This window comes from Rhizoctonia solani, chromosome 13 (assembly GCF_016906535.1).
Source record: "Rhizoctonia solani chromosome 13, complete sequence".
In the NCBI taxonomy this organism is placed as follows: Eukaryota; Fungi; Basidiomycota; class Agaricomycetes; order Cantharellales; family Ceratobasidiaceae; genus Rhizoctonia; species Rhizoctonia solani.
This window is the reverse complement of record NC_057382.1, coordinates 926,455-952,705: the sequence shown is the minus strand read 5'-3', so window position 1 is coordinate 952,705 and position 26,251 is coordinate 926,455. Positions and strand designations below refer to the sequence as shown.

Genomic DNA, 26,251 nt, shown 5'->3' with positions numbered 1-26,251 from the left:
CAGCAAACAAGAACCGAGTTCAAGACCACAACTCTTACCTATCGGCTAACGGCTTCACAAGCTTTCCTGAGAGGCTCAAACTGCTGACACGGGCGAACGACTCCACGTACATCACGCGCGGAGACTCTAGCCACCAAAACTGACAACGAGAATCAGTAATTTTGCATTTATGGGATGGTCGAACTTGCTCGATTGAAGTAGGCAACTAATACCAATGCCACACATGTTCCTGGTCCATTGATCAATAACACGTCAGCAAATCCCTTTTTTGAAAGGATGGCGGGAAGAGCCATTGATTGGAAAGTCCATGCTAATGAACGGAGGGCGGTAAATGGGGTCGAAGCTAGGCTCTGATGGACTCGTCTCGCGCGTGGCATAGTCAGTATTCGGTAATTTGAATTCCCGGGCTGTGGGTAGTGTAAAATCATTTATTCGATCAATTATGTTCTGGCGCACACCTTTTTTAAGAGTTCCAAAGCAATAGCCTTCTTGGCGCTCAGAGTGTCACCTTCACTAATAATGTACGTCCTTGGCGAGTATTTATCAAAGTTAAGAGACGAGACCAGAGCGAGTGCTTCGGTAGTATGCCCGCCTAAGGATGATTATCGGCAAATGGTTTTCCTGTTCACGTTGCATTAGACCCACCAGATCCAAGAAATACAGCCAAGCTCCTATTAGATCGACCTGCGTATTTTTGGGGCTTCGAATCATAAGGGACGCAAAGAATAGAGTACAGCCGGTATAAAACGAACAGGTACGCGCCAAGCGAGAGAAAGAAAATGTATACAAATAGTGACCTAGTTGTGGTCCAGGCATAGACAAGTGATTCGTATAGAGCCATTGGAGCCAATGGTTCCGCCAGGATGCTGCAGCCCCTTTAGGGTGTGGTGACCTCAAGAAGGCCACATAACTCGCCCGTGATTATGAAATTGGAAATGATGTTGCATGTAACGGTCAAGGTTGATCTCTTTAACCTAGTCCGTACCGTCAGATTCCAACATCTTTTATAAGAATTCGGATGGAGGTTCGTGAATTATATACCAGGCATAAGCGACATGCCTATTCAAATCGGACACACCCGTTGCGTCGGACGGTCAGTCTTTCTATGGGTCGGGCTGAAGTTCCCCAGGGGCCGTACTCAGGCCATGCTTATTGAATAGCGTATTCGACCAATTGCGCAAGTTTGAATGCGGTACCTACTTGGCCTGCAGCAACTAAACAAATAAACTTTGGGAACGGTGGACATTGTAGATCGAGGCGTGAAGCGGAGACGACGAGAGCAATCATACAGATAGCTTTCTTGCCAACAAGTCAATCGCTATTTCGAGCACAGGACGTTGTGTATGCGCCATTTAAACAAAACTTTGGGGACCAGAGACCAAAAAGAGGTCACTATACCAGAAACAGAAGCTGAGTGTCTTTTTACGACAGCTTGCCCCTGACCCGGGGTCAGCTGAAAATCTGTCACTCGGTTTTTCAATTGGTCCGAATCCTACTTCATCGTCTTGCCCGGGGTATCCTCCCTCTTCTTTCGTCCTTCATATCCGAGTATGGGCCATATTTCGAATGCTTCAGCGTCGTATTTCTCTATGACTGAAAGCATGACTGATAGCCACTCAGGCGTCCATATGTACACTCGTGATCTGGGCATATTAAGAGAAGAACGCATCGTGCAAGATCTGTGGCGCTGTATATGAGCACGACACCTTGGGAGAATTTCTGGAACCGGACTCACATTTGGATATACACACTCTGGTCTTACGGCGGGCTTTCACTCAGGATCGTGCTAATCGGACCCATGCAACAGCTTTCTTGACTCTCGGCTCACGGCAATCTAACGACAGCGCCAATAAATTCCCCATTTTGCGCGACACTAGGATCCAGAATAATATCGTCACACGCCACGGGATACCACCCAAGGCCCGGAAGCGGCTATGCCCAGTCATGCTAGGTTTGGGCGCATTGAAACATTATACCCAGTCGAATCACTTTCAGTCTATGTACATATTCATTTCCATCAATACAATGAGACTTCTAATTCAACCAATGGGCATATGCTCAGCTCAACATCTGAGAAGGAGTCTCCAAACATTCGGAACGACCTATTAGCTGTCACGCCAACAATTATGCATAAATATTACAAATTGATAAGTGAATTTACAGACAATTTGGTGCCAGTGGGAATAAATTTATATAAGAACTATCATGATAATTCCGGGATATTGTTTTGACGCTTCTAGAGAACCGTAGGTTCATGAGTTGTGGCGATAGCCCCGAGTGGTATATTTTGGAATTTGTCACCTCTCTACTCGAGCGCCCGGCGCTTCGGCGCTTCGGACTTGCTTCGAAGATCATTTCTGGGGATGACTCCCATCAGGTTAATTTGGTACAAACGACCATCGCGAGAATGTCCGCGCAGGTGGATCCTTCCAGATTAGCACGAGTAGTCGGGCGACTCCAAAACTTGCCTGCTATTGCTTTGCCTACAGATTATCCAAGGCCGCCCACTAACCGACTTGTCGAAGCGGTACAAACCTATCAACTCACAGACGACACATCTCTCGGCCTCTTGAAGCTCGCCATATATGAAGATGACCCAGAGGTCTCACAGAACGGAGATTCTGACTCTGATTCCCAGGAGCGCCCTACTCCTTTCCAGCTACTGCTTTCTGCCTTTTTAGTCTTATTACATCGCTATACTGGCGACACTGACATCATCATTGGCTCGTCGTCCGCAACTGCACCAGATCCTCTCTTCCTTCGAGCTACCATCGAACCTACAGATCCTTTCTGGGCGATCGTACGGCGAATTCAAGCAGTCGAAAAAGTTGCCGAGGCAGATATCGTACCTTTTGACGTTTTAGTCCAAGAATTACTAAAAGGCCGAGATTCGGATAGCTCGCCCAATGCTCCTATTTTCCGAGTACGATTTTTTGACGAGACCGATGCTCCGCAGGGCGCTTTCTTACGCTCTACCGATTTGACCTCCGACCTTACCGTTTTTGTCACACGGCCGCCGATCTCGTCGCGTGCTCCCCTTGTTCCTCAGCTTGGTTTGCGAATCTCGTACAACTCGCTTTTGTTTGCATCAGCAAGAATAAATTCACTATTTGACCAACTCTCCGCGCTTTTGAAAGCAGTGTCTGCGGACCCACTCCGTCCTATTGGCTCCGTCCCACTTGTCACACCGTCTCAGCGACGCTCTTTGCCTGATCCAACGGCAGACCTTAATTGGTGCGACTGGAAAGGCGCTATCACGGACGTGTTTTCCTCCAACGCTCGCAAACACCCCGATCGTACCTGCGTCGTTCAAAGCATACCTTCCCCCGAGTTCGGAAAACCTCAACAGACCCAAGTGTATACTTATGCGGATATACTACGAGCTAGCAATATTCTGGCACACCATTTGATCAAGGGCGGGGTGCAAAGAGAAGAAGTAGTAATGGTATATGCGTATCGTAGCGTTGAGATGGTAGTGGCCGTCATGGCCATTCTCAAGGCGGGTGCCACTTTCTCGGTAATTGGTTTGTATTCTCTTGCCTTGAATGAGGACTTTTATTTATAACTCATTAGATCCTGCATACCCTCCTACTCGACAAACCGTCTATCTCAAGGTTGCACGACCTCGTGGACTCATTGTATTGAAAGGAGCAGGGGCGATTCATTCGACCGTTAGGGACTTTATTACGGACGAACTCGCCATTCGAGTAGAGGTACCAGCCTTGGAGTTTTTACAGCAAGATGGCAAGCCGGAAATTGCAGGGGGTGACGCTCATGAGGCAGAGCCCACCGATGTTTTGGGGTCGTCTAAACACCTGGCAGATACTGATCCTAACGTCGTTCTGGGTCCCGATAGCGTTGGTACCTTGAGTTTCACCAGCGGTAGCACTGGTATTCCCAAGGGCGTGAAAGGAAGACATTACAGTCTGACTCATTTCTTCCCCTGGATGGGTGAAAGATTTGGGCTTTCCGAAGAGAGCGTATTCACCATGCTAAGTGGTATTGCACACGACCCGATTCAACGCGATAGTAAGTGAAATCGTAAGCTACCGCACGCTGCATGTAATGATTGATCTTGCCACGACAGTGTTTACGCCTCTCTTCTTTGGGGCCCAGCTTCATGTTCCGACCGCCGACGACATTGGTACCCCAGGTCGCCTCGCCGAGTGGATGGCCGATAGTAATGTAACAGTAACACATCTCACACCTGCCATGGGCCAGCTTCTCTCTGCACAAGCAACCCGCCAAATTCCGTCACTCAAGAACGCATTCTTCGTCGGGGACATCCTCACTAAACGTGACTGCCTCAGGCTCCAATCCCTCGCAGCTAATGTACGAATCATCAACATGTACGGGACCACAGAAACACAGCGTGCAGTTTCCTATTTTGCGATTCCAAGCGTCAACGATGATAGTGCTTTTCTCGCGAGCCAGAAGGATATTATGCCGGCAGGAGAGGGCATGATCGATGTCCAATTGCTCGTTGTCAACCGGAACGACCGAAACATCCCTTGTGCTGTTGGCGAAATTGGCGAAATCTACGTCCGTTCAGGAGGGCTAGCAGAAGGATACCTTGACCCTGCAGCGACGGCAGAAAAGTTTGTCGATAATTGGTTTGGAGTCGGACAGCCACCCCGGGAGGATACGATCAAGCAGCCCCGCAACGGAAAGGCCACGGGCCCCGAAGCTAGGTTCTGGAAAGGGATTCGGGATAGAATGTACCGAACGGGGGACCTTGGACGGTACGATGCCGATGGGCGCGTTGAATGTACGGGCCGAGCAGACGACCAAGTCAAGATTAGAGGATTCCGAATTGAGCTCGGCGAGATTGATACTCACTTGAGCCAACACCCCTATGTCCGGGAGAACGTTACATTAGTACGACGAGACAAAAACGAAGAAAAGGTGCTGGTCAGCTACTTTGTGCCCGCTACTGGACAAGGCGTGGACGATTTCATGAGCTCTGCTGGGGAAGAGGAGGATAGCGCTGGGAAGGGTTTGTCTCGTGGATTCAAGGTCTACAACCGACTCATCAAGAATATCCGAGAACATCTGAAGAAGAAATTGCCAAGTTACAGCATCCCCTCTTGTAAGTGCTGTGAAGTGGTTACAAAATGCCGCTTATCGAATATATATAGTGTTCGTTCCCCTCAACAAAATGCCACTAAATCCCAATGGAAAAATCGACAAGCCTGCTCTGCCTTTCCCTGATACCGTCGAGGCTGCAGCTACTCGAAGTACAGGCAAAAACAAGTTATCTCCTACCGAAGCGAAGCTACAATCCATTTGGAAAAGCCTCCTCCCAAGCGCACCTAGTTCTATTCCTCTCGAAGAAAATTTCTTTGATATTGGCGGACACTCTATCCTAGCCACTCGTCTAGTCTTCGAAATCCGCAAACAGTTTGTTGTACCGGCTCCTCTCGGCCTGGTGTTCGACAAACCTACCATTCGCGGACTAGCTACCGAGATTGACTTGCTACGCGGCGAAGACTTTGGTCTAGCTAAGGATAAGATACAGGTGGCCAAAGAAGCCCCAATTACCGAGGAGCCGGCGGCGGTAAATTATGCAGCCGATTTAGACATCTTGGTTCCAACACTTAAGGACAAATATGCTCCTCTTCCAGATACCTTCTCGTCGGGTGCTGTCACCGTATTCCTTACGGGTGGAACTGGATTTTTAGGGTCATTCATTCTCAGAGACCTACTATCGCGTACCGATCGCGTCAAAAAGGTCATTTGCCATGTGCGCGCCAATAATGCGGTAGCCGCTGCGGATAGGCTCAAGCAAAGCATGACTGACAGAGATATTTGGAACGAGGATTGGGTCACCCAGGGTCGATTAGAAGCCGTTTCCGGCGACCTCGAGTCAGAAAAACTTGGTTTAGATGAGACGTCTTGGAATAAAGTAGCTCAGGAGGCTGATGCTGTCGTACACAACGGTGCAATGGTACGCATATACTTCTCTCGAACGCAAGCTTTCGCTGAAATGGAACTCCTAGGTGCATTGGGTATACCCGTATCCTAAACTTCGTGCAGCCAATGTCTCATCTACTCTCTCCGTTATTGAACTTGCGTCTACGGGCAAGGCGAAGATGGTGTCGTTTGTCTCCTCGACATCCGCTCTTGACACCGAGCACTATGTCCGGCTGTCTGACTCGACAATCGCTGCGGGGGGGCTGGGTGTACTCGAGTCAGATGATCTCGAAGGTGCCCGAACCGGACTACAGACTGGTTATGGACAGACCAAATGGGTATCTGAAAAGGTATTGATGGAGGCCGCACGAAGAGGCCTTTCTTGCCGTATCGTACGGCCTGGTTACGTTGTAGGTGATTCCAAGTTTGCTAGTAGGTTTTCCTAGTTGCCGATAGGTATCTGTGCTAATGTGAGTTGGAAGTCACAAATACCGATGACTTTATCTGGCGCCTGGTCAAGGGTTGTATCCAACTCGGCCTCGTACCGGACATGAACAATACTGTCAATATGGTTCCGGTTGACCACGTCGCAACATGTGCAGCACTTTCCGCCCTATTTCCTCCATCCACCTCATCCGATGCTCCGAGCCTTGGTGTAATTGCCGCCCCCGTACTCCATATCACATCTCGCCCGACCGTTCGTTATAACGCCCTATTCAATACGCTGCCTAAGTACGGATATGCAGTCAACCAAGTGGACTATCCCGTTTGGCGAACCCGTCTTGAACAACACGTCGTCGAAACTCAAGACAACGCCTTGTATCCTCTTCTGCACTTTGTTCTTGACGACTTACCCACGAGCACTAAGAGTGCGGAGCTCGATGATTCGAACACGACAAGCCTATTGCGTGCGGCTGGTGCAGTTGAGAATATGACTGTGGACGAAAGTTTGATGGGGATGTATCTGTCATGGCTTGTACGAGTTGGTTTCTTATCTGCCCCTGAATCAGGAAAAGGAATTCCGTTACCGGAGCTTAGTGGGGCTGGTATAGCAATTGGAAGAAGCACTGGGCACTAGGAAAACCTTACAGAATGGTGTTTAGCTCTTGGAAATTGCATATCAAAATTGCTAACTTTCTTGGCTGGTGTCTACTGTATTACAAAATCCTTGTAATTTTTGGCACTGCTGATACAGTTTCCACATTGGGCAAACAATACTAAAACAAGTAAAATGCATGAATAGGTGGGATTTTACAACTGGGTCAGGTCAACTCTGTATTTCTTTTTGAGAATGCAGGTGTGGCTGTTAAGCATCTTGAAGAGAGCTTCAAATGTTTTCAGGTGAGGTTGGCCCATATATGAATTATGATGTTGGAGCATCCATGACTTGTGGTCTACTTTGGGAGCATCAATGAGGTCTTCATTGGAGTCTTCATCAGAGTATAAACCTTAGATAGTTGTTAGATTACCTTTGCTACCTTGCTTGTAGTAGATACAGCTCTAAGTGCCCATCCCACCACCAAGTAGACTGCCTTACAGCAAGTCTACAACCAGTAATTACCTCACCCCCCCCCCCCAGTTCTCCCAATATCAACCCTATTGAACCACTGAGGTTATTGCTCAAAAATTGTGTTGCAAAAATGAAGGGCTCAAGTAATAGCACTGAGAAGCTCCAGGAAGCTGCTTGGCAGGCCTGGGAAAGGAGGTGAATATGTGTCATAAACAGAGGAAAATAGGACTAGCTGGAATTGAACCAGCTTGACCACTAAGCCATAGAGCCCTATTATTCCTGTGCTGACAACCCATGATTTGTTGTAACCTCACTGTAAGGTGGGTTACTTGCTAGTGGGTGGTGCTTGTGGCCATACTACAACAAAGCAAAACTACCTGAGGCTATCTAATACTGCTTAAGGCAGTCTACTGGCTACTATCTACAGTGTAAGTGGGTGCTTCTGCAGTGAGGGGCTATAAGGCCCAAGTATCTACTGGTGGGTGAAGGACTTAAGGTCCAAACTACTGGCTGACTACTGAGTACCTGTCTTAGATGGGAGACAAGGTAAAATCAACTTGGGGTTTCCAAGTGATTTTCCTGCTGTATATATGTCAAAGAGAACTATTTACATGTGGTCTGTGCATGTGTGAATAGAAGACTACATGTGAAAAAGGAAGCATGCTGTGGGCTGCACAGAAGCATGGATTTCTCCCAAGCGCCCTTGGCACAGCATCTTGGTGCAGCATCTTGGCATAATAAGCGCCAAGATCATGTGATCAGAAAACAAAAGATATTGAGTCTGTAAAAAATACTATAAATATCAGAAAATTCAGGCAAATCCAATGGTATAATTCAAGGGAGTGTAACATGATTACACCTGCTACCCCCCCAAATTTGGGCTTGGGCCAGCATGCAACCACTTGTACTGGTCATGTGACTGTGTCCTGGACAGTGTGGACTATGTAGCTACTGAGTATTTACTGGACTTAAGGTCCTTGTACATTGAGTAGGTGCAACAAGAGGTAATTGACTTGGGGATTACCATGGTTGATTGCCCTCCTTATATGTTACACAGAGGCATTGTTTATTTACAAATATTATATCAAATAAGAACCCTGCTACATCAGCAGCATTACTCATGCATATGTGTCACTGTTGTGACCCAACTGTGGTGTTGGTCACATGCTAGTGGCAGGTGCTTAAGGCTATACTACTACAAGTAAAACTTCTAACTAGGGCTATACTACTTGGTGTCCTGGACACAGTCACATGACCAGTACAAGTGGTTGCATGCTGGCCCAAGCCCAAATTTGGGGGGTAGCAGGTGTCATGGGTTGTCAGCTGTTATGGAATGACTAATTTAGACATATGCGCCCCTAATTGCCAATAGTGAATAGTGCGAACTGGGGTAATCATACTTGCTCTATCCAAATATGGGCATGAATATTACTATATTTGGAAACTGGCGGTGCTACAAGACCTTTTATACTTTATTTCCTCATTGCGCTTGCATATATACACGTCTGATTATGCGAAGTGGTCATAATATTATTTCTATGATTTATAGCATTTTTGTATCATGCATTTATATGTAGGAACGGTACTTATAGACCATAGAACAAGTGCAAGTAAGCATGCAAGCGCCGGCGCTTAGTAATTGCAAATAAGCGCCAAAGGTCGGCGGGGCGCGCCGACGCCGATATCTCGGCGGGAAATAGGCATATTACTATGCGGACAAATACCAATAGGTCGGAGGCTCCGGCATCTCAGCTCCTAAAAAGGAATCGTCTGATTCTGAGCCAAATTGATGGAGATACTAACCATTTAAGTTTCTAGCTTTTTCTAGGAGATCCTACCTTGCCTCAAGGTTATTTTTAGCATTCACACTAATGTAATTTAGTCATGTATGCTCTAGAACATTCTGTAAATAGCCTTGAGTCTATCCCACTAGGACTTATTGGGACTAATTGGTCTTTATGTATCAAATAGCTCAGACTGTACCTCTCATGTAACTTCCTCTTTTGTACATCATGTATATAGTTATTTGTTCTCCCTCTGGGGTATATAAACCCCCTGAGGGAGACCCTTTGAATACATCCTTCTTTTCATCCCATTCTTACCCCTTGTGTGAACTTGAAGATCTATTAGATCTTCTTAACTTAGTTTAGAGTGTCTTATTTCGCTTTCTTAGCCTCTTAAGCTCACTGAACTTAACCTGTAAGGTATCTCGGCGCATATAGCCTCTAGCAAGGTCCCAACAGATACTGGGTAGCTAGGAAAGGCTCTAGGGCGACCCTGAACCTCTTGAGTAAGTCAGTTGGGAGAGTTTAAGGCCTTGAGAGCGGCATATACACCTTAACTGAGTGCGATCTCAGTCAAATAAATTACTAACAAATCCAGATAAATTGTAGTAGGTAACTAAGACTCAATACTAACTTTCATACTATAGGTATAAGCATAACCAACCACCTGCATCTGCAGTAATCGCTTGATTACTTGTTAAGTGTAGGGATCACCCTGATTACTAACCTAATTTACCCTTATATAGCTAGTCTATTGCCTTTTATATCCATAGATAACTGATCTATTAATCACTTTATTATATTTTGTACTTAATTACATAGTCCCTAAAACCCTACTCTATAACATCAGCAGAGGAATAATAAGGCTCTATGGCTTAGTGGTCAAGCTGGTTCAATTCCAGCTAGTCCTATTTTCCTCTGTTTATGACAAGCATATATGCAAAAGATATTGCATATTGAGGGTATTCCTGAGGCTTACAGGTTTTGCAAAGGTTGCAATTGGAAAGAGAGACCTTGAAACCTTAGTTTGCATCTTTATCTCATCTTATTTACTGTAGTATTACTTGTGTAAATAATAAAATAAGTACAGATTAATGGAGAAATGTCATATCCATAACAGGAGTTGCTTATCCTTGATAAACTTAGCATATATTGTGCACATATCCTATGCATATATTCTGATACTTAATAATAGTTTTTGATTATTCTCATATAATCTTGTATATAGTAATTCATTCTTACTCCTATGGTTACACAACTTTTAACATGGTCCATCAGGCTTTGACAGGTCAACATCAGGTGAATTGAGCATGCCAGACCAATCAAAGCAGACAAAGTTGACAGTCAAGCTGCAGAGGGAGAAGACAAAGACACATAAATGGTAGATCTATTGAGCAAACACAATACAAGCATCACAAGCAAGCTGGAGGTAGGCAAGATTCCAGTCACTGGTTTTGGAGGTGGGCTTGCACTCAGTAATCAGCTTGATGTCAGCCCAATGGACTTGATTATTGCACAGGCTTCCTTGGATCAAGTTGGGCTTTGCATTGCCACCACTTGGTGAGTCATATTGTGCAGGATAGTTGCTGTTATTGGTGAATGGGAAGTACTCTTTGCAGATGGCATCAAGGGGGAACATGGTGTGGTACACATTGAATACAGCTTGGCCAACTACATCCAATGCTTTAGCTAGGGGCAAGTATACCAGTTTTCATCCCTCTGGTCCTTTATTGCTGTATGAATTGTCCATTTGTTACTTGAGTTGTTGTAATCAATATAGTTACTGTGCCTAAGTGCTGGCCCTTGATAATTCTGAGCACAAACTTGTTTGACCACTTTGGTATGTACATCCATGGTTAGTTCTTGCTTTGCCACTGAAACAAGAAACTCACTGAAGAACAAGCTGTGCAAGCCAACATCACCCTTCAGCTTGCTCTTGAGTAAATTTCCTACATCCTTTGGCTTTGCCTTGACAACCTCACCTGATTTATTTGCTTGTTCACTATGCATATTTGTTGCACCAGGAGCATGGCCACTCCTGTGGCTGGTTGAATCAGACAGAGGGATGCAGCCTGGGTCAATGTTTGAGCTATGTGTCTTTAGCAGTGTGCTGAAAACTCCTCTGATTGATTGAGAGTAGTGCAATTGAGTAACAGTGGCAGAAGCAGCCTGTGAAGGAGTTGTTAGCACAGAACTAACACTTTTTCATTCTTCCAATTCAGTGGTTATGGATGGACATACCAGAGCATTAGATAACATAGAAGGCTTTATCCCACTGGTGGCTTGTGTAATATATCAGTACCAGGAGTGATGGTGATGGCAGAGGCATGCTTGAGTATCTTGGCCCTTTTGTTGGTCCCAGAAGTAGCAAGTGTGTCTTCATTTTTTTGCTTGGTGGTTTCAAGTAGTGATGGTGTCATGGGGAATGGACAAGGTGTTGAAGCAGAGCATGGCAAGTCTGTTATGGAACAGCTTGCAGGATGTGTCACATGGCTGTGACCACTGTGTCCAGGCATGGTGTTGCTGTAGGTGGGGTAGTAGCATTATAATAGCACTATAGACTGATTAAGATACCAAAAGGCCTCTATTGAAGTAAATACTGAAATAGAGGGAGGGTGTTGGTTCACAAGGTGCTTTCCAGGTGTTGTACACTTGTACAGAAGCATCTGGGTACAAGTTGGGGTAAAAATGGTGGGAGAAATGTGTGTAGAAGCAGAATACAGATATATATACATAACCCCCTAACAAGAATAGGGGGGGTAGGCCATAGCCTATTCAACAATAACACAATCACATGGTGGTACCTTTTTGGATTATATTCAAGAACTATTATAAGAGCTAGACAAACCAATCATAGACCAAGACAAGAGAGAACAAGAGAGCAAGATCAGAAAAGCAAGTGTAAGAAGTAGTACAATGCTTGAGGGTGACCTGGAGAATCTGTTGTGTGCCATAAGGGCATACATAGGTTGAGCTATGCATATCATCCAGTAGCCATTTAATACATGTGGAATTCACTATCCAAAAACAACTTGCCAAGTCAAACACATAAGCACTTGTAGATCATCATCAAAGCAGTTTTATAGTTCTGATCCCTATCACCCACATACAGTATTGGACAAAACCTCTCACAACATTTTTGAAATTTACTAGTAGTGCCCATATCTCAGTTGTCCTTGTAGCTAGCAATATGTATATACTACTGAATGAGAGCCAGAGGTTGGAGCTATTTATTGAATGCTCAAACATGTAAATTAAACAAGCTGTTGGGGAGATATGGGGGAAACAATGTCATGGTAGGGTGTGAGAGGTTTTGTCCCCAGCAGTTCTTAATCTAAAAACTGTCATACACCACTGTAAGGTGGGTACTCGCTGGTAAGGGCGGGCGCTTAAGGCCGTACTACTACTGGACACTGTCTATCTAATCTAACTAGGCTACTACTGATGACGCTTAAGGCGTCCTACTTCTAACTACTGTCGGCGAGAGGGGCTTAGCCCAGGAGGGGTGGTGAGCGCAAGTAAGGGGGTTAGCTTCTGTAGACTACTGGGGGCCGGCTACTCAGCTGGCTGACTACCTTCTCTAATGTGTAAGAGACAAGGTAAAATTGACTTGGTGTTTCCAAGCAATTTCCCTGCTGTATTTATAGACATAAGTGCGCTATCTACATGGTCTGTGCGCGTGAGAAAAGAAGTACATGTTGGAAAAAGGAAGCGTGCTGCGGACTGCGTAGAAGCGTGGATTTCTCCTAAGCGCCCTTGGCACGGCATCTCGGCATAATAAGCGCCGAGGTCACGTGATCGAAAAACAAAAGATATGGAGTTCGTAAAAAATACTAAAAATAACAGAAAAATCGGGCAATTCTAATGGTATATTCAAGGAGGTTGTAACATTGCCCCCCCCTTAAAGGCTTTTGGCGGCGTCACAAGCCTTTCTGAGTCTTGCTTGGTTGAAGCGCTTGATCTCTTCTTGGCTATGTTCCAATAGCTCCTCCGGTTCCCATGAATTGTCCTCCGGACCGTATCCTTTCCATTTTATCAAATAGAACCATTTTCCCCGTTGGCGTTTAGAGTCAATGATTTGTTCGACTTTGTATTCTTCTTCCCCTTCTATTGTCTCAGGGGGAGGTCGTTCTGGAAATGGCTGACTGGGTGACTTGTGGCTTTTTGATAGTAGCCCAACATAGAACACGTCATGGATTTTTAGAGTTTCTGGTAGTTCCAGGCGGTAGGCGTGGCTGGAGATTTTTTCTGTGACCTTGAAGGGACCAAGGCGTTTTGGGTCCAGCTTATTTGAATTGGTTCTAAGGTCCACGTTCTTTCCATCCAACCAGACTTTTTTGCCTATTGAAAACTCTGGTATTACTCCTTGACTCCTGGTCATACGTTCTTTACTCATTCGGAGGGCTGATTCCGCTTCTTTCCACTCTCGGGCTAGTGTATCTGCTACCGCGTCTGCTTCTGGAACGTTGGCTGGTACATTGGACGGGTTCATGACTGGGTTTTGTCCATAGACAAGCTCAAATGGTGATTTCCCGGTTGCTGCATGTTTGGCATTATTGTATGCGTATTCTGCCAATGGTAGCCACGCGGCCCAATCAGAATGGTTGGCTGCCACGTATGAGCGCAAGTAGAACTCGATAAACTGGTTGACCCTTTCCGTTTGTCCGTCTGATTCTGGGTGGTAAGCCGAGGAGAATGCTGGTCTGACCCCAAGTCGCTGATATAATGCCCTCAAGAATTTTCCTGTGAAGGTAGTTCCCCAATCTGAGATGGTTTTGACAGGCAATCCATGGAGTTTCCAGACGTGAGTGATGAACAAGTCAGCAAGACCCTTTGCGGTGACCTTTTTGGAAGTTGGGATAAAATGTCCAAACTTGGAGAAGGAGTTGATTACTACCAAGATTGCGTCGTGCCCGTTAGACTTGGGAAATCCTGTGATGAAGTCGTAGGAAATTGTGTGGAACGGGAAGGGGGGAACTTCTAAGGGTTTCAGGGCAATGACAGGGGCGTGAGCGCGGCGATTGGCTTGGCAGGTAGGACAACATTCTACCCATTCCTTGGCGGATGACTTCATACCCGGCCACCAGTAGTTGCGGCTTAGGAGCTCCAGGGTTCTTTGCTGTCCAGGGTGCCCTGCCAGGGGTGAGTTGTGGAATTCCTTGAGTAGTCGTTCCTTCAGGGTTTCCGAGTCTGGGACAACTAGTTTACCGCGGTACCAGAGGAGGTCTTCTTCCCAGTCATAATCTTTGTATGCCTTACGAATTGAAGGTGGAGCGTTGTCCGCATCTTCTGTGAGGAATTGGATAATGGGATCAAGGGATGGGTCTTCCCTAAGCTTGGCGCGGATCTCTGTGACAATTTCCAGTTCCTCTTCTGACGTGTTGGCAAAGACTTCTGCAGGCAACATGACTTCTGGCTCTGGTGTCATATCACTGTAATCCGATCTTCTGGAGAGAGCATCCGGTTTTCCTGATTGTTTCCCTGGACGATAGTGGATCTCGAAGTTGAAGTCGCTCAGGAAGATTCGCCATTGCGCGTGCCTTCTGTTAAAAGTCCGTGCCTGCATCCAATACTCCAGGTTTCTATGATCTGTGAAGACCTGGATTGGTTTGTCCGTTGCCTCTAGGAAGATTCGCCATTCCTCTAATGCCTTAATGATAGCTAGTAGTTCTTTGTCATGCGTATCATAGTTAGCTTCAGCACCCGAGAAGGACTTGGACATGTATGCAATTGGATGAAGTCGGTTATCCTCCCCTCGTTGGCTCAGTATGGCCCCCATGGCTACTCCTGATGCGTCTGTTTCAAGGTAATAGGGTAGTTTGGGGTTGGAGTGAATGAGGACCGGGGATCTGGTGACGAGGGCTTTTAATTCCTGAAACACGTCTTCTTCCAATTTACCCCATGACCAGGGGTTTCCTTCTTGGTGAGGTTGTGGAGGGGACGCGCGACCGTGCTAAAATTGGGAATAAAACGCCTGAGGTAGTTTACGAACCCTAGAAAGCCTGGACCTGTTTGACTGTCTTGGGCTGAGGCCATGATGTGACCGCCTCAATCTTTTTCTGATCCATGGAGAATCCTGCCGGGGTAATTACAATGCCAAGGTAGTCGACTGTGGTTACATGGAAATGACATTTCAAAAGTTTACAGAAGAGTTGATTTGCCATTAGTCTGGATAGGACTTCTTGTACATGGGCGGGTGCTCTTCTGGATTCTCCGAAAAGATCAGGATGTCGTCCAAATAGATGACCACTGTGACGTCAATAAGGTCCCTGAATAGGTTGTTCATGAAATGTTGGAAAGCGGCCGGGGCATTTGTAAGACCAAAGGGCATTACTAGGTATTCGAAGAGCCCATATTTAGTCCTAAAAGCCGTTTTCCATTCATCTCCTTCCTTGACTCGGACATTATTGTAACCCCAACGTAAGTCCAGTTTGGTAAACAACTTGGCATGTCTTAATTTGGCCATGAGATCGTCTTGCCTTGGTAGTGGGTAGACGTTCTTGTGGGTGACGTCATTGAGTTTTCTATAATCCACAACCAGTCTGAGGGAACCATCCGCCTTTTTGACAAACATGACTGGGGCGCCGGCCAAAGAGGTACTGGGGCGGATCTTTCCTGTGGCTAACTCCTCATCAATGTGCTGTTTGAGGGCCTTCGATTCCGCATCAGTCATGCCATATATGGGGCCAGGGGTTAATTTAGCATCAGGGACCAGATCAATGGAGATATCATATTCCCGATGTGGGGGAAGCACCTTAAATTCTTCTTCCCCAAACACCTTGGCAAATTTGTGGTACTGTGTGGGTAGTTCCACCAAGGGATTGGGGTCTGCTTCTTCTTCCGATGCGATTTGCACCTGATCGGGGAATGTGACAGTCCCTAGGGCCCAGTCAATGAGTGGTGATTCTTGGATGAGCCAGGTCATACCCAAAATTGCGGGGGTATTGCCTATGGGGCAGACTAGGAAAGGAATGGAGTGGGGATGGCCATTGGCCGAGACCGTGAGATTAACCTGGTGCCAAATGCGACCAGTCTGGGAGATTGTACCATCTAACATTCTCACAACTCGTGGATTTTTGAGTTGGGTTTTGGGATTTTTAATCTTTCTACGACGGAGGGGGAGATGAAGTTTGAGGTTGCTCCGGAGTCTATGAGCGTTTTGAGGGGTTCTGCCGGGGAATTTTGGACATATAGATCGATGAATAATAAGGGTTTTTTATTTGAATCAAGAGCAAGGGATACAAATTCAAAACTATCTAGATTGTCCATTTTTTGAGTCGGGGGCTTGGCAGCAGTCCTCAACCTCAATCTTTTCCCGATTCATCCTCAGCTACCTTGGCAACCTCCTTGATCGTTGCCTTCCAGCCATTGGGGCACTGTTTGATGCCATGTCCCTTTTGGCCGCACTTGACACAAAGACCCAATGCGCGGCGGCAATCCCTTTCCTCCGGGGTAACGTAATTGGGGTCCTCGGATAGGCGGACCCTTGTTGTAGTGGTGGAGGAGGTGGTTGCGGTAACTGGGGACTTGGCAGGAACCTTTTTGGGGCGATTCTCCTTGTTTTCGCGGCGGATGTTGTCAATTTTAATAGACGCCGCAAAAATGGCCTCAAGTTCATCGGGGACGCTATCCTTGGTTGATAGCAACTCCTTGACCTTCCAGTGGAGGCCTCGTGTGAACTGCGCAATATAGGCCTCCTCATTCCAGTCTAATTCCGCCATAAGGTTGCGGAACTCCGTGACATACTCGGAGGTTGTGGTGGTTTGGGAGAGCGCCGCAATTTTTCTGGCAGCGGCCCGCTTGGCGTCTGGGTCATCGAAAGCCTCTTTGAATTTGGCCGTTAAGGCCGGGATGGTGGTAGGGGGGTTCCCCTCGCCCTTGATGATAGTCCCTATGAGGGGGAGTGCCCAGTCGGCTGCCTTGTCTGTCATGTGGTATAGTATCCACACAACCATCTGCTCTTCTTCATCGAATTGGTCTCGATGAAGCGCAACCCAAAGTAGCATGCGATCTAGCCACTGGGTTGCTTTTCTTCCCCTGGAATCTCCCTTGTATGGGTCAGGGAGGTCCATTTTGGGCTGCTTGATGCTGGACCCTGAGTCAAAGGGGGTAAGAGAGCTTAGGCTCCTAGGCGTTCCGCGAGGCTCTTTCTTTGGTGCTTGCCTGGGTTCCTCCTCCTCTTCTGAGTCATAACCCGTTCCTCTAGAGGGGCGGAACGGGGCCTTGAGTCCAGGCCTAACCGTGCCTGGAGTGTGGACTTCCCCCCCTGTATGTGTAGGAGGGGTGATAGGCCCAGTCGATGGGCCAGGCTTGGTTTGGGGGGCTCCTTGATCCTTGTCCCCAAGGAGGTCCGCTGTTTCCTTGCATATGGCCCTAAGCTTGGTGATTTGCTGGCTTTGGGCGCGGATTTGGTCCTGTAGGGACCCGACTGTGGCTGTGAGGGCTGTGATAGCCTTGAGGAGAGCGGCAGGGGACGGCTCTGGTTCCATCCTGGGCAAGTCTCGCGGAGCGAGAGATGTGCTGCGAGAGGCCTGTTGGGAGTGGGATGGAATGGAACGTTGAGAGGAGCGAGAGGGAGGCCGAGAGTAGGGGTGTGGGACTCCAGAGCGGGTGGAGGGAATGGTGGAGACGGTGTGGGGGTGATAGTGCCTTTATCAGGACTTATGAGCGGTTTTCTGTAGTGTACTGGCGCTAAACCCTTGCGTCTAGTACCTAGCGTTGGACTGTCCCTACGACAAATCAACAGACCTGGCGGTCGTGATATGGGCGGGTTTTCAGCAAGCGGGTATTTCAGCGGTCTAGGGTCGCTGACTACTGAGTTCCGGCAAAACTCGGGGTATGCGGGGGATTAGAGCCCGTCTGCCTTGTAGCAATTCGGTACTACCAGGGACCAACGTCTGTTTGATTATTAAAGACGAAAGGCGAGTCCGATCTGGTGTTTTCCCTTGTGCTAGTACAGGGGGTCTTCTCCTTGTCGATCAAGCCTACTAGAAGTCGATTTTACAATGTCGTACACCACTGTAAGGTGGGTACTCGCTGGTAAGGGCGGGCGCTTAAGGCCGTACTACTACTGGACACTGTCTATCTAATCTAACTAGGCTACTACTGATGACGCTTAAGGCGTCCTACTTCTAACTACTGTCGGCGAGAGGGGCTTAGCCCAGGAGGGGTGGTGAGCGCAAGTAAGGGGGTTAGCTTCTGTAGACTACTGGGGGCCGGCTACTCAGCTGGCTGACTACCTTCTCTAATGTGTAAGAGACAAGGTAAAATTGACTTGGTGTTTCCAAGCAATTTCCCTGCTGTATTTATAGACATAAGTGCGCTATCTACATGGTCTGTGCGCGTGAGAAAAGAAGTACATGTTGGAAAAAGGAAGCGTGCTGCGGACTGCGTAGAAGCGTGGATTTCTCCTAAGCGCCCTTGGCACGGCATCTCGGCATAATAAGCGCCGAGGTCACGTGATCGAAAAACAAAAGATATGGAGTTCGTAAAAAATACTAAAAATAACAGAAAAATCGGGCAATTCTAATGGTATATTCAAGGAGGTTGTAACAAAAACTCTACCAGTACTTCTCCCCTATGAGGAGCTGAAACAAGGTAGCTATATATTTATTTAAGAATGTATTTATACTATTTTACTACAGAGTATCAGCTTGAGAGCTGCTTTGCCCATGGCAGGATAGGAAGGGTTGTATTTGGGGACTGAATTATAAGAGTATGCTCTGACAGATGACTGACCACACTTGGGTTGCTACTTAAGCTACTCTGTGCAGCTAGATGAAGTCTAGGATAACTGTATGATATAGCTTTTAGGACACAGGAACCCCAGTACAGAGTGCTAAAAGCAAGTGAAGGTGCATACACCCAAGGATTGATTCATATATTCAGGTGCTACTACCCACAGGAAAAGGATAACCAGTTTAAAAATTCATATATCAAAGCTACCTAATATGTGGGAGATAGGTAAGCTGCTATCAAGGTAGTGAGTAGCCTCAAAAAGGTTTTAGGGCCAAAATATCCATATTCCATACTAAAACTACTTAAAATGCACTATTTTGGCCCTAAAACCTTTTTGAGGCTACTCACTACCTTGATAGCAGCTTACCTATCTCCCACATATTAGGTAGCTTTGATATATGAATTTTTAAACTGGTTATCCTTTTCCTGTGGGTAGTAGCACCTGAATATATGAATCAATCCTTGGGTGTATGCACCTTCACTTGCTTTTAGCACTCTGTACTGGGGTTCCTGTGTCCTAAAAGCTATATCATACAGTTATCCTAGACTTCATCTAGCTGCACAGAGTAGCTTAAGTAGCAACCCAAGTGTGGTCAGTCATCTGTCAGAGCATACTCTTATAATTCAGTCCCCAAATACAACCCTTCCTATCCTGCCATGGGCAAAGCAGCTCTCAAGCTGATACTCTGTAGTAAAATAGTAAAATACATTCTTAAATAAATATATAGCTACCTTGTTTCAGCTCCTCATAGGGGAGAAGTACTGGTAGAGTTTTTAGATTAAGAACTGCTGGGGACAAAACCTCTCACACCCTACCATGACATTGTTTCCCCCATATCTCCCCAACAGCTTGTTTAATTTACATGTTTGAGCATTCAATAAATAGCTCCAACCTCTGGCTCTCATTCAGTAGTATATACATATTGCTAGCTACAAGGACAACTGAGATATGGGCACTACTAGTAAATTTCAAAAATGTTGTGAGAGGTTTTGTCCAATACTGTATAAGTCCAAGGCACCCAAGACAAGCAGGAATTATGAACTTGATTGAAATTTGAATGGTAGCTGAATAACATGTAATTAACCAAAATGCTCTTCATGGGGTTTATTGCCTGTTTTGCCACTCAGTACAATTAACCACATCAGACGTTTGAACAAGAGCAGATAGAGATATTGTAGGATCCAAGTCAGATTGGAGCACAAGTTTGGTGAGAGTGTCTTAGATCACACCAGCTAAGTTTCCGACATCTCCCGATATTACAGTTACCGTAAAACGTTGCGTAAAATCAACCACAACCTAAGCACAACAATCGAGGTTCTCCCGTGACTGCACGGAACGATGATCCGAATTCTTGCGCTCCATGGGTATGCGCAATCGGCGGAGATATTTAAGAAAAAGGTGAATTTACCAAGCTGCAGAAGTTAGTTGCACGACTCATCGGCGGAATATGTATGTAACCTAAAGATGGGGGTGCTGAGAAAGGCCTGTGGCAAGAACGTCGAGTTTGGTTCGCTCTGATCTACTCTTAAATTGACTCTACGGTATCTAAACTTGCGGTTCTAGTTTTTTTGGATGCACCGGTCTTGCTACAGCCGGCCGATCTGCCCCAGAGCTTCGCTTCTGTAGAGGCCCTCGACACAGTCAAGGCCCCTCCCGAAGAGCCCGAACTTCAGCCTCGTGCTTGGTGGAGGGCTAATTTGGACAGAACGGTGTATTACCACGTTCCGGAGACAATCGAGTACCTGAAGAATTATCTCAAGGATCAGAGATTTAACGTGAGCAAAAATACTTCCTCTCGAGCTTGCCACATTCTCAATAGCAAACATATAGGGTGTCTTCGGATTTAGTCAAGGGGCGTCGATGGCAGCTGCTCTCACCAAAATTGCGAGTATTTTACATTTTCATCAGACGAATTGAAGTTTAATAACATTCTCCACATCCAGCTTGAACAACCAGAGGCATACCCAGCAATTCTTGTAGATGGGAAACCCCGCATCCACCATTGTACGCATATGCCGACTCTGCTCGAAAGCACACTAATTCTTCACTCAGTGACTTTTGCGTATTGGTGTCGGGGTTCAAGCCCGTCGATGACAACCTTGGTCCTCTCTTCTCTACCCCGATCACCACACCTAATTTACACGTCCTGGGCCGAAATGATGCAATCGTCATTCCTGAGCGTGGAAGAACACTTGTAGATGTATCTAAGGACCCTCGAGTCGAAGAACACGAAGGAGGTAGTCGAGTCCTGGTTGTGAGCATATCCTATCACTTACACTTTTGATAGGCCATTTCGTTCCATCCAAGGCCAACTGGCGAAACTTTTTCAAGGACTACTTCCTGAGTTTCGACCCTGTTTTGGGTGGAAAACCAGTCCCATCTCCTGGCCCGGCAGGCGACACACCAGCACAAACACCCGGATCCGGTACCCCAGCTGAAATATCCAGGGTGGGAACCCCGAGTAAGATTTGAATCAACAGAATAGAGTATCATCGAGTTTATTAAATATTCAATGGATGATATGGCATATAATAAGCGAGACAGACAAAATGCGTCTACAAAGCGAATGTGGCAATACAATGGTCTAAATAACGGCGGCAATCATTTCTCCACGACAGGAAGTCCTGGATTGCGAGATGAATCAATCACCAATGACAAGGGCCGTCTACCATTCGAGGTCGTATTGGATACGGGATCTTTACCCATAAACTTCAGGAACCCTGAAGACATGCGCTTGGATATGGATGGTGGAGTGGTTGGTATGGGAGGAGGAACGGGAGACGAGGGGGTTGGAGGTTGGACATGAATACCGAGGGAACTATCACCAGCCAACAGGTCCTGATCTGCCGCCAACGGGTCCGAGGACTTTGCATTCCGGTCTGGATTCTGGGACAAGAAATCTATACATCAAGTTAGCATTAGGGAGGGAAAATAGAATCCCAATACGAACCAACGACAATATTCCACAAGTTATTCCCGCTCATCTTGGTCTCTTCATTACTCAAATCTCGATCCGCACAAATCGCCAGCCTAGAGACTCGATCAATAAATTGATAAACCGACTAATAACTGTGACATACTGTCTCGCCTCTGCTGTATCTCTCCTGCTTACAATTGAACTCGGCGGAGGATTCTCACCCTCCAGAGCCCAGCTCATGCTCCAATTGGAAGACCCCAAGAACGTTACGCTACTCGATGGACTCCCGTCCGCTTCTTCCTTTCCACCTTCTCCATCCTTCAATGTCCCATTCGCAAGTCCACCCGCCAATGCGCCCATACTCTTCCTCCCTTCTTTTCTCGCAAGCTCCAAGTTCTTCAAGCGTGTTTTGGCAATACTCTTCAAAGTGCCTGAAAACTTGGCGTCCCACAACGCTTGGCCTTCCAAGTACCGTTTCACAGCTGCGGCATTGATCACACCGATAGCTTCTAGCGGGACCTTGCACGCATCGAGTTTGCTCTCGGGCTCGAGCGGACGGAGTACGCCGGCGGTGGAGACACGTTCGCGAATCATGTTATTCTTGAACGGAGACTCGAAGCCGGACGTCCCCGTCGCCTGTAGTTTATAGACTGATGGATCGCCAGCGGTCCCAACTCCGGTTGGGGGCTCGTTCTTGTCGAGATTGAAACGCGGTCCGGCAATATCGTCCGAGGGCTCACGAGCGGGTGACCTTGGAGAAGTGGCCTTGTGGGGTGAGGACGGCGTCTGGGCATCAGCGGATGCAGCACCCCGTCGAGTAGTGTGACGTCGAAGCAGAGACGGCGAAAATGATAAAGACATGGGAGAAGTGATCGACGGTCGACGGCCCGAGCTGGATGGTGGGCTGATGGGGGATATAGGGGAGATCGGGGGTTTATTTGATTCAGTTCCAAGGAACGTGGGTTCCAGTTCTGGGGATCGGGCAATCGTGGCTTCGGGTATGACAGGTGTAGGTGGGAAGGTAGGTGTAGCCTGACCGAGGTTTTGACCTGTAACATGCTTGCAGAACAGGGCGATCTACGAACAGTTAGTATTCATGAGTGCATCTGCATATATTAGACGTACAGCTCGATAACAGTATTTGGCCTGGTTCATAAAATTAACATCAGAGAACAAGTAAATTCACATCCACATACCGGAGTCGTAAACGAGAACAACGGCAAAACATGACACGTTTCTACAAACCCATCAGCACCATTCCCAGTTGACGCATACAGTAACATACCATCATACACCTGTAAATGCACCTTGGTGGGCTCATACCCCTTGCTCTCGATATCCTTCAACGAGGGCAAGAATTCTTTCGTCTCGGGTTTGACAGGGTACTTTTCAGGATTCGCCGCCTTGTGCGCGCTGCAAACCAATCAGCCCCACGGTTCAACACGAAAAGTCGAGCCAAACTTGCACATAGATAATCTCATCCCTCAACACCTCCTTGTCGCTGGCGGATGATTTCTAACACAACCCTTAGTTCCCCGCGTCGGACCAGTACACACATTGAAACTCACTGTGCATAGAATTGAATCTGGGACTTGACCGTCCTCATCTGTCCATCAATCTCGATCTCGATCGGACCCTTGGACGGATCGACGGTCGGTTGGCGCTTGGGCACCTTTTCACGGTGAGGTGGGTCGGGCGTCGTGGCTCTCGACACAGGGAGCGGAATTTCTTCCGGCAGCGCAGACGCAGGTTCGGCAGTCTGAGAACAAAAGTTAAAAGTCCCTCAGAATCTATATTCAAGTAAATTAGTACTGAGCACTCTCACCATATCAGGCAACTCGGGCTTTTTCAACGTCGGAGTCAGTGTCGCGCCAGGCGGAGGAGCAAGTACCGAATTCCCCCTCGCTCCCGTAGCATCCCCATTTCCTTTCCCCCCAGACCCAGACCCAGCCTCAGCATCCAAATGACCCTTGGCGCCCTGGTCGCCCTTGTCCTTTTTCCGCCAGCTCCATTTAGGATGGTGGTGGTGGTGCGCCGCGCGCTTGGTCTCGTCCGCCTTGCGACTGCCCTCCACCACCAGCTTGGCCAAGTCGATTTCGGAATCGTTGGTTGTCGGGCCCAGTCCGAGTTTGGATTTCCCGCGCTTGACGACTTCTCGGACTTTGCGCGTCATTCGGCCCCGGAGTTCGGCTGTCAGTTCGTCCGAGGGGGGTGGCCAGAGTGTGGATGGCTTGTGCAGGGAAAGACCGTAGGGTGGGATGATGTCCTATCATATCCATCCGATTAGATTGGAAAAAAGGTAGGGAGGGGGGAGCACGCACCGTTGCGTTATTGACCAAGACGCTCGGGAAACTATGCGTCAAGTCGCACCATGGGGAAATGAGGATCCCCCCTGCTGGAGCGGGTAACCCACATCCCGGATGATTTGAAGCAGAGCAAGCGTCATTCCACCTCCTGCCGAGTCGCCTGTGTCGATTCAGTTGGTGCACCATCATCAAACCAGGGTGCGTCGTTCATGATTATGATCAAGAACAGGCAGGATGGAGTCACACGACCACCCCATGAATAACCAAGCATATCCAAACGCATGACGTATTGCATAACCCGATCATCGTCCCAAACGAACCACGTCAATCAAAAAACGTTGTCGCATGAAATAGAAAAACAGAGGGTAGATCAGAACTTGATTCCAATTCCGTCTCAAAAGGGGTGTGCGCACCTGCGATAATGACCATGTTGGGAGGGACGGGCAAGTGTTCTGCACCCGGAGGTGGTCTAATAAGGTACAGATCTGTGCACTTTCAGATTCATGTTGTTTTCGTGACTAGGATAAGGTACCTACAGGCTGCTAGACAGTCCTGGAGGGCACATGGGAACGGATATTGAGGTGCGAGACGGTAGTTTACTGCAAAAACTCGACCGCCCATTTTTCGTGCGTACCGCTGGACACAGAACCGTTGTTGGTCCTACCATTGTACCATCAGCACCCTACATAGTAACGAACTAGAAAGAACTCACGACTGATCCAAAATAATATCCCCCTCCGTGAATGTACCTTGCGCCCACCCAAATCAGACTACAGGCACAGGAAAAAATTAACAAAGCAGACATACAGCATACATCGCATATCGTCCATCTCGGGTTCATAATGGGCTTCTTCCTCGCCCTGGGTGGGATCACTAAACTTGGGCGCCGAGGCCGACTTGGGGTCCTGTGAAGTCCCCGGAGCAGGCGAAGGCGCCAAGTTTCAGTCCCGTGTCCTCGCGGGGTATGACTGGGAGTAGACCCGGGTGTAGCATGTTCAGCAGGACTCGAGTCAAGGGTCGTCTTGGGACTGGTCGACACCGCTTCCGTAGCTGGGTGTCCTCCCTCCGCTGGTAGCAGGTCTCTTGGGCGGGACAAGCCCTTCGTCTTTTCTCCGCCCGTGCGCAGACGACGGTCGTTTCCCTTTTTTCTCTTCGTCGCCGTTGCCTTCTGTTTGACCGGCCCGACTTGCACCCGTATTAGTGTTGGCATTGGCATTGGCGCTGGTGCTGGTACCGGCCGCGGTCCGACTCCGCCTCAACTCGGGAACACTGGTTCGTCTAAACCGCATCGAGTTGAACCTCGAAGGCGGGTTGGTGGGTGATGTAACGGGGGACATCGGATCTTGTTTACGTCGTTTTTCTGCGTCTCGCCAGTCTCGTTTGACAGCTACCCACTGGGCGTCTACGCCCCGTACGCCTCGGACCTGTATCGACCAGTCAGACAAGTTCAGAGTTCAGAGAGTGGGGATGCGTGGGAAAATAAAAACAAACATACCTGCCACCATTTACTCCCGCCCACAGCCTCTGGTCCCCCAAGCGCTTGTAACAAGAGTGGGGCGGCAGCGTCGCAGCATTCGAGGGGAATCAGGACTCGCACGCAATGAACCCAGGGCGGACTCGGGATCCGCGCGTTCGAAAACTGCTGCAGTTCCTCGACTAGAAATGTATTCCAATAAGTTCGGGTTCTCGTGTTATAATAATAGCAGTCGTGAATAACCAACCGGTGTGTTTGGTGGACTCTTCCATAAAGGCCTGCCGTAAGATCCGTAAGTCAATCAGTCGGGAAGTGTGCAAGGAAGAACAGACCTTGACTATAATAAAGGCTTCGTCGAATAAGAGCTCGTTACGTGCTTTCGAGTCGCGGGTTACGTTGTGTCGTTCGAGATAGTGCTTGAGCAGTGTGCCGAGGACTAAGGGACCGAGCTTCACTCCCATCGTAGTGGTGAGGGACATCTTGCCCTCCATATCTGCCAAATGTGTCTAGTACGTTGGAGGCTCAACGGGCGTCGGAGAGGAGAGAGAGGGTATTATAGCAACAAGAAGACCAAGGGTCGGCTGCCGCGAGGCGTGTGGATCTCTTAC

The 26,251-nt window shown here is 47.7% G+C and overlaps 7 protein-coding genes across 7 annotated transcripts; 2 read left to right on the top strand and 5 right to left on the bottom strand.

Moving 5' to 3' along the window:
- Positions 1-2,254: 2,254 nt before the first annotated feature.
- RhiXN_07144 (L-aminoadipate-semialdehyde dehydrogenase) lies at positions 2,255-6,991 on the top strand (the record flags this gene model as incomplete). The annotated part of the gene is made up of 6 exons (XM_043326960.1): positions 2,255-3,524; positions 3,574-4,029; positions 4,088-5,089; positions 5,139-5,947; positions 6,000-6,345; positions 6,396-6,991. The coding sequence occupies 6 exons, from the start codon at positions 2,255-2,257 to the stop codon at positions 6,989-6,991; spliced, it is 4,479 nt and encodes a 1,492-aa protein (XP_043185432.1).
- Positions 6,992-10,594: 3,603 nt separating this feature from the next.
- RhiXN_07143 (phosphoribosylformylglycinamidine synthase) lies at positions 10,595-11,627 on the bottom strand (the record flags this gene model as incomplete). Its single annotated transcript, XM_043326959.1, has 3 exons — positions 10,595-10,878; positions 11,100-11,376; positions 11,484-11,627. 3 exons carry the CDS (start codon positions 11,625-11,627, stop codon positions 10,595-10,597), a joined length of 705 nt encoding a protein of 234 aa, XP_043185431.1.
- Positions 11,628-13,108: 1,481 nt separating this feature from the next.
- On the bottom strand, positions 13,109-15,275 carry RhiXN_07142 (Retrotransposable element Tf2 protein; the record flags this gene model as incomplete). Its single annotated transcript, XM_043326958.1, has 2 exons — positions 13,109-15,160; positions 15,216-15,275. The coding sequence occupies 2 exons, from the start codon at positions 15,273-15,275 to the stop codon at positions 13,109-13,111; spliced, it is 2,112 nt and encodes a 703-aa protein (XP_043185430.1).
- Positions 15,276-15,370: 95 nt separating this feature from the next.
- RhiXN_07141 (Reverse transcriptase (RNA-dependent DNA polymerase)) lies at positions 15,371-16,264 on the bottom strand (the record flags this gene model as incomplete). The annotated part of the gene is made up of 1 exon (XM_043326957.1): positions 15,371-16,264. The coding sequence occupies one exon, from the start codon at positions 16,262-16,264 to the stop codon at positions 15,371-15,373; it is 894 nt and encodes a 297-aa protein (XP_043185429.1).
- A 247-nt stretch (positions 16,265-16,511) lies between these two features.
- On the bottom strand, positions 16,512-17,696 carry RhiXN_07140 (Retrotransposon-derived protein PEG10; the record flags this gene model as incomplete). The annotated part of the gene is made up of 1 exon (XM_043326956.1): positions 16,512-17,696. The coding sequence occupies one exon, from the start codon at positions 17,694-17,696 to the stop codon at positions 16,512-16,514; it is 1,185 nt and encodes a 394-aa protein (XP_043185428.1).
- A 2,588-nt stretch (positions 17,697-20,284) lies between these two features.
- RhiXN_07139 (uncharacterized protein) lies at positions 20,285-21,418 on the top strand (the record flags this gene model as incomplete). Its single annotated transcript, XM_043326955.1, has 6 exons — positions 20,285-20,344; positions 20,411-20,453; positions 20,510-20,721; positions 20,777-20,792; positions 20,855-20,950; positions 21,234-21,418. The coding sequence occupies 6 exons, from the start codon at positions 20,285-20,287 to the stop codon at positions 21,416-21,418; spliced, it is 612 nt and encodes a 203-aa protein (XP_043185427.1).
- Positions 21,419-21,547: 129 nt separating this feature from the next.
- On the bottom strand, positions 21,548-26,134 carry RhiXN_07138 (carbohydrate esterase family 10 protein; the record flags this gene model as incomplete). Its single annotated transcript, XM_043326954.1, has 18 exons — positions 21,548-21,846; positions 21,897-21,976; positions 22,027-22,940; positions 22,989-23,009; positions 23,060-23,100; positions 23,149-23,276; positions 23,308-23,364; positions 23,432-23,622; positions 23,689-24,129; positions 24,185-24,255; positions 24,583-24,654; positions 24,706-24,829; positions 24,882-24,918; positions 24,977-25,074; positions 25,207-25,593; positions 25,665-25,825; positions 25,891-25,921; positions 25,976-26,134. The coding sequence occupies 18 exons, from the start codon at positions 26,132-26,134 to the stop codon at positions 21,548-21,550; spliced, it is 3,312 nt and encodes a 1,103-aa protein (XP_043185426.1).
- Between the last annotated feature and the right edge of the window lie 117 nt (positions 26,135-26,251).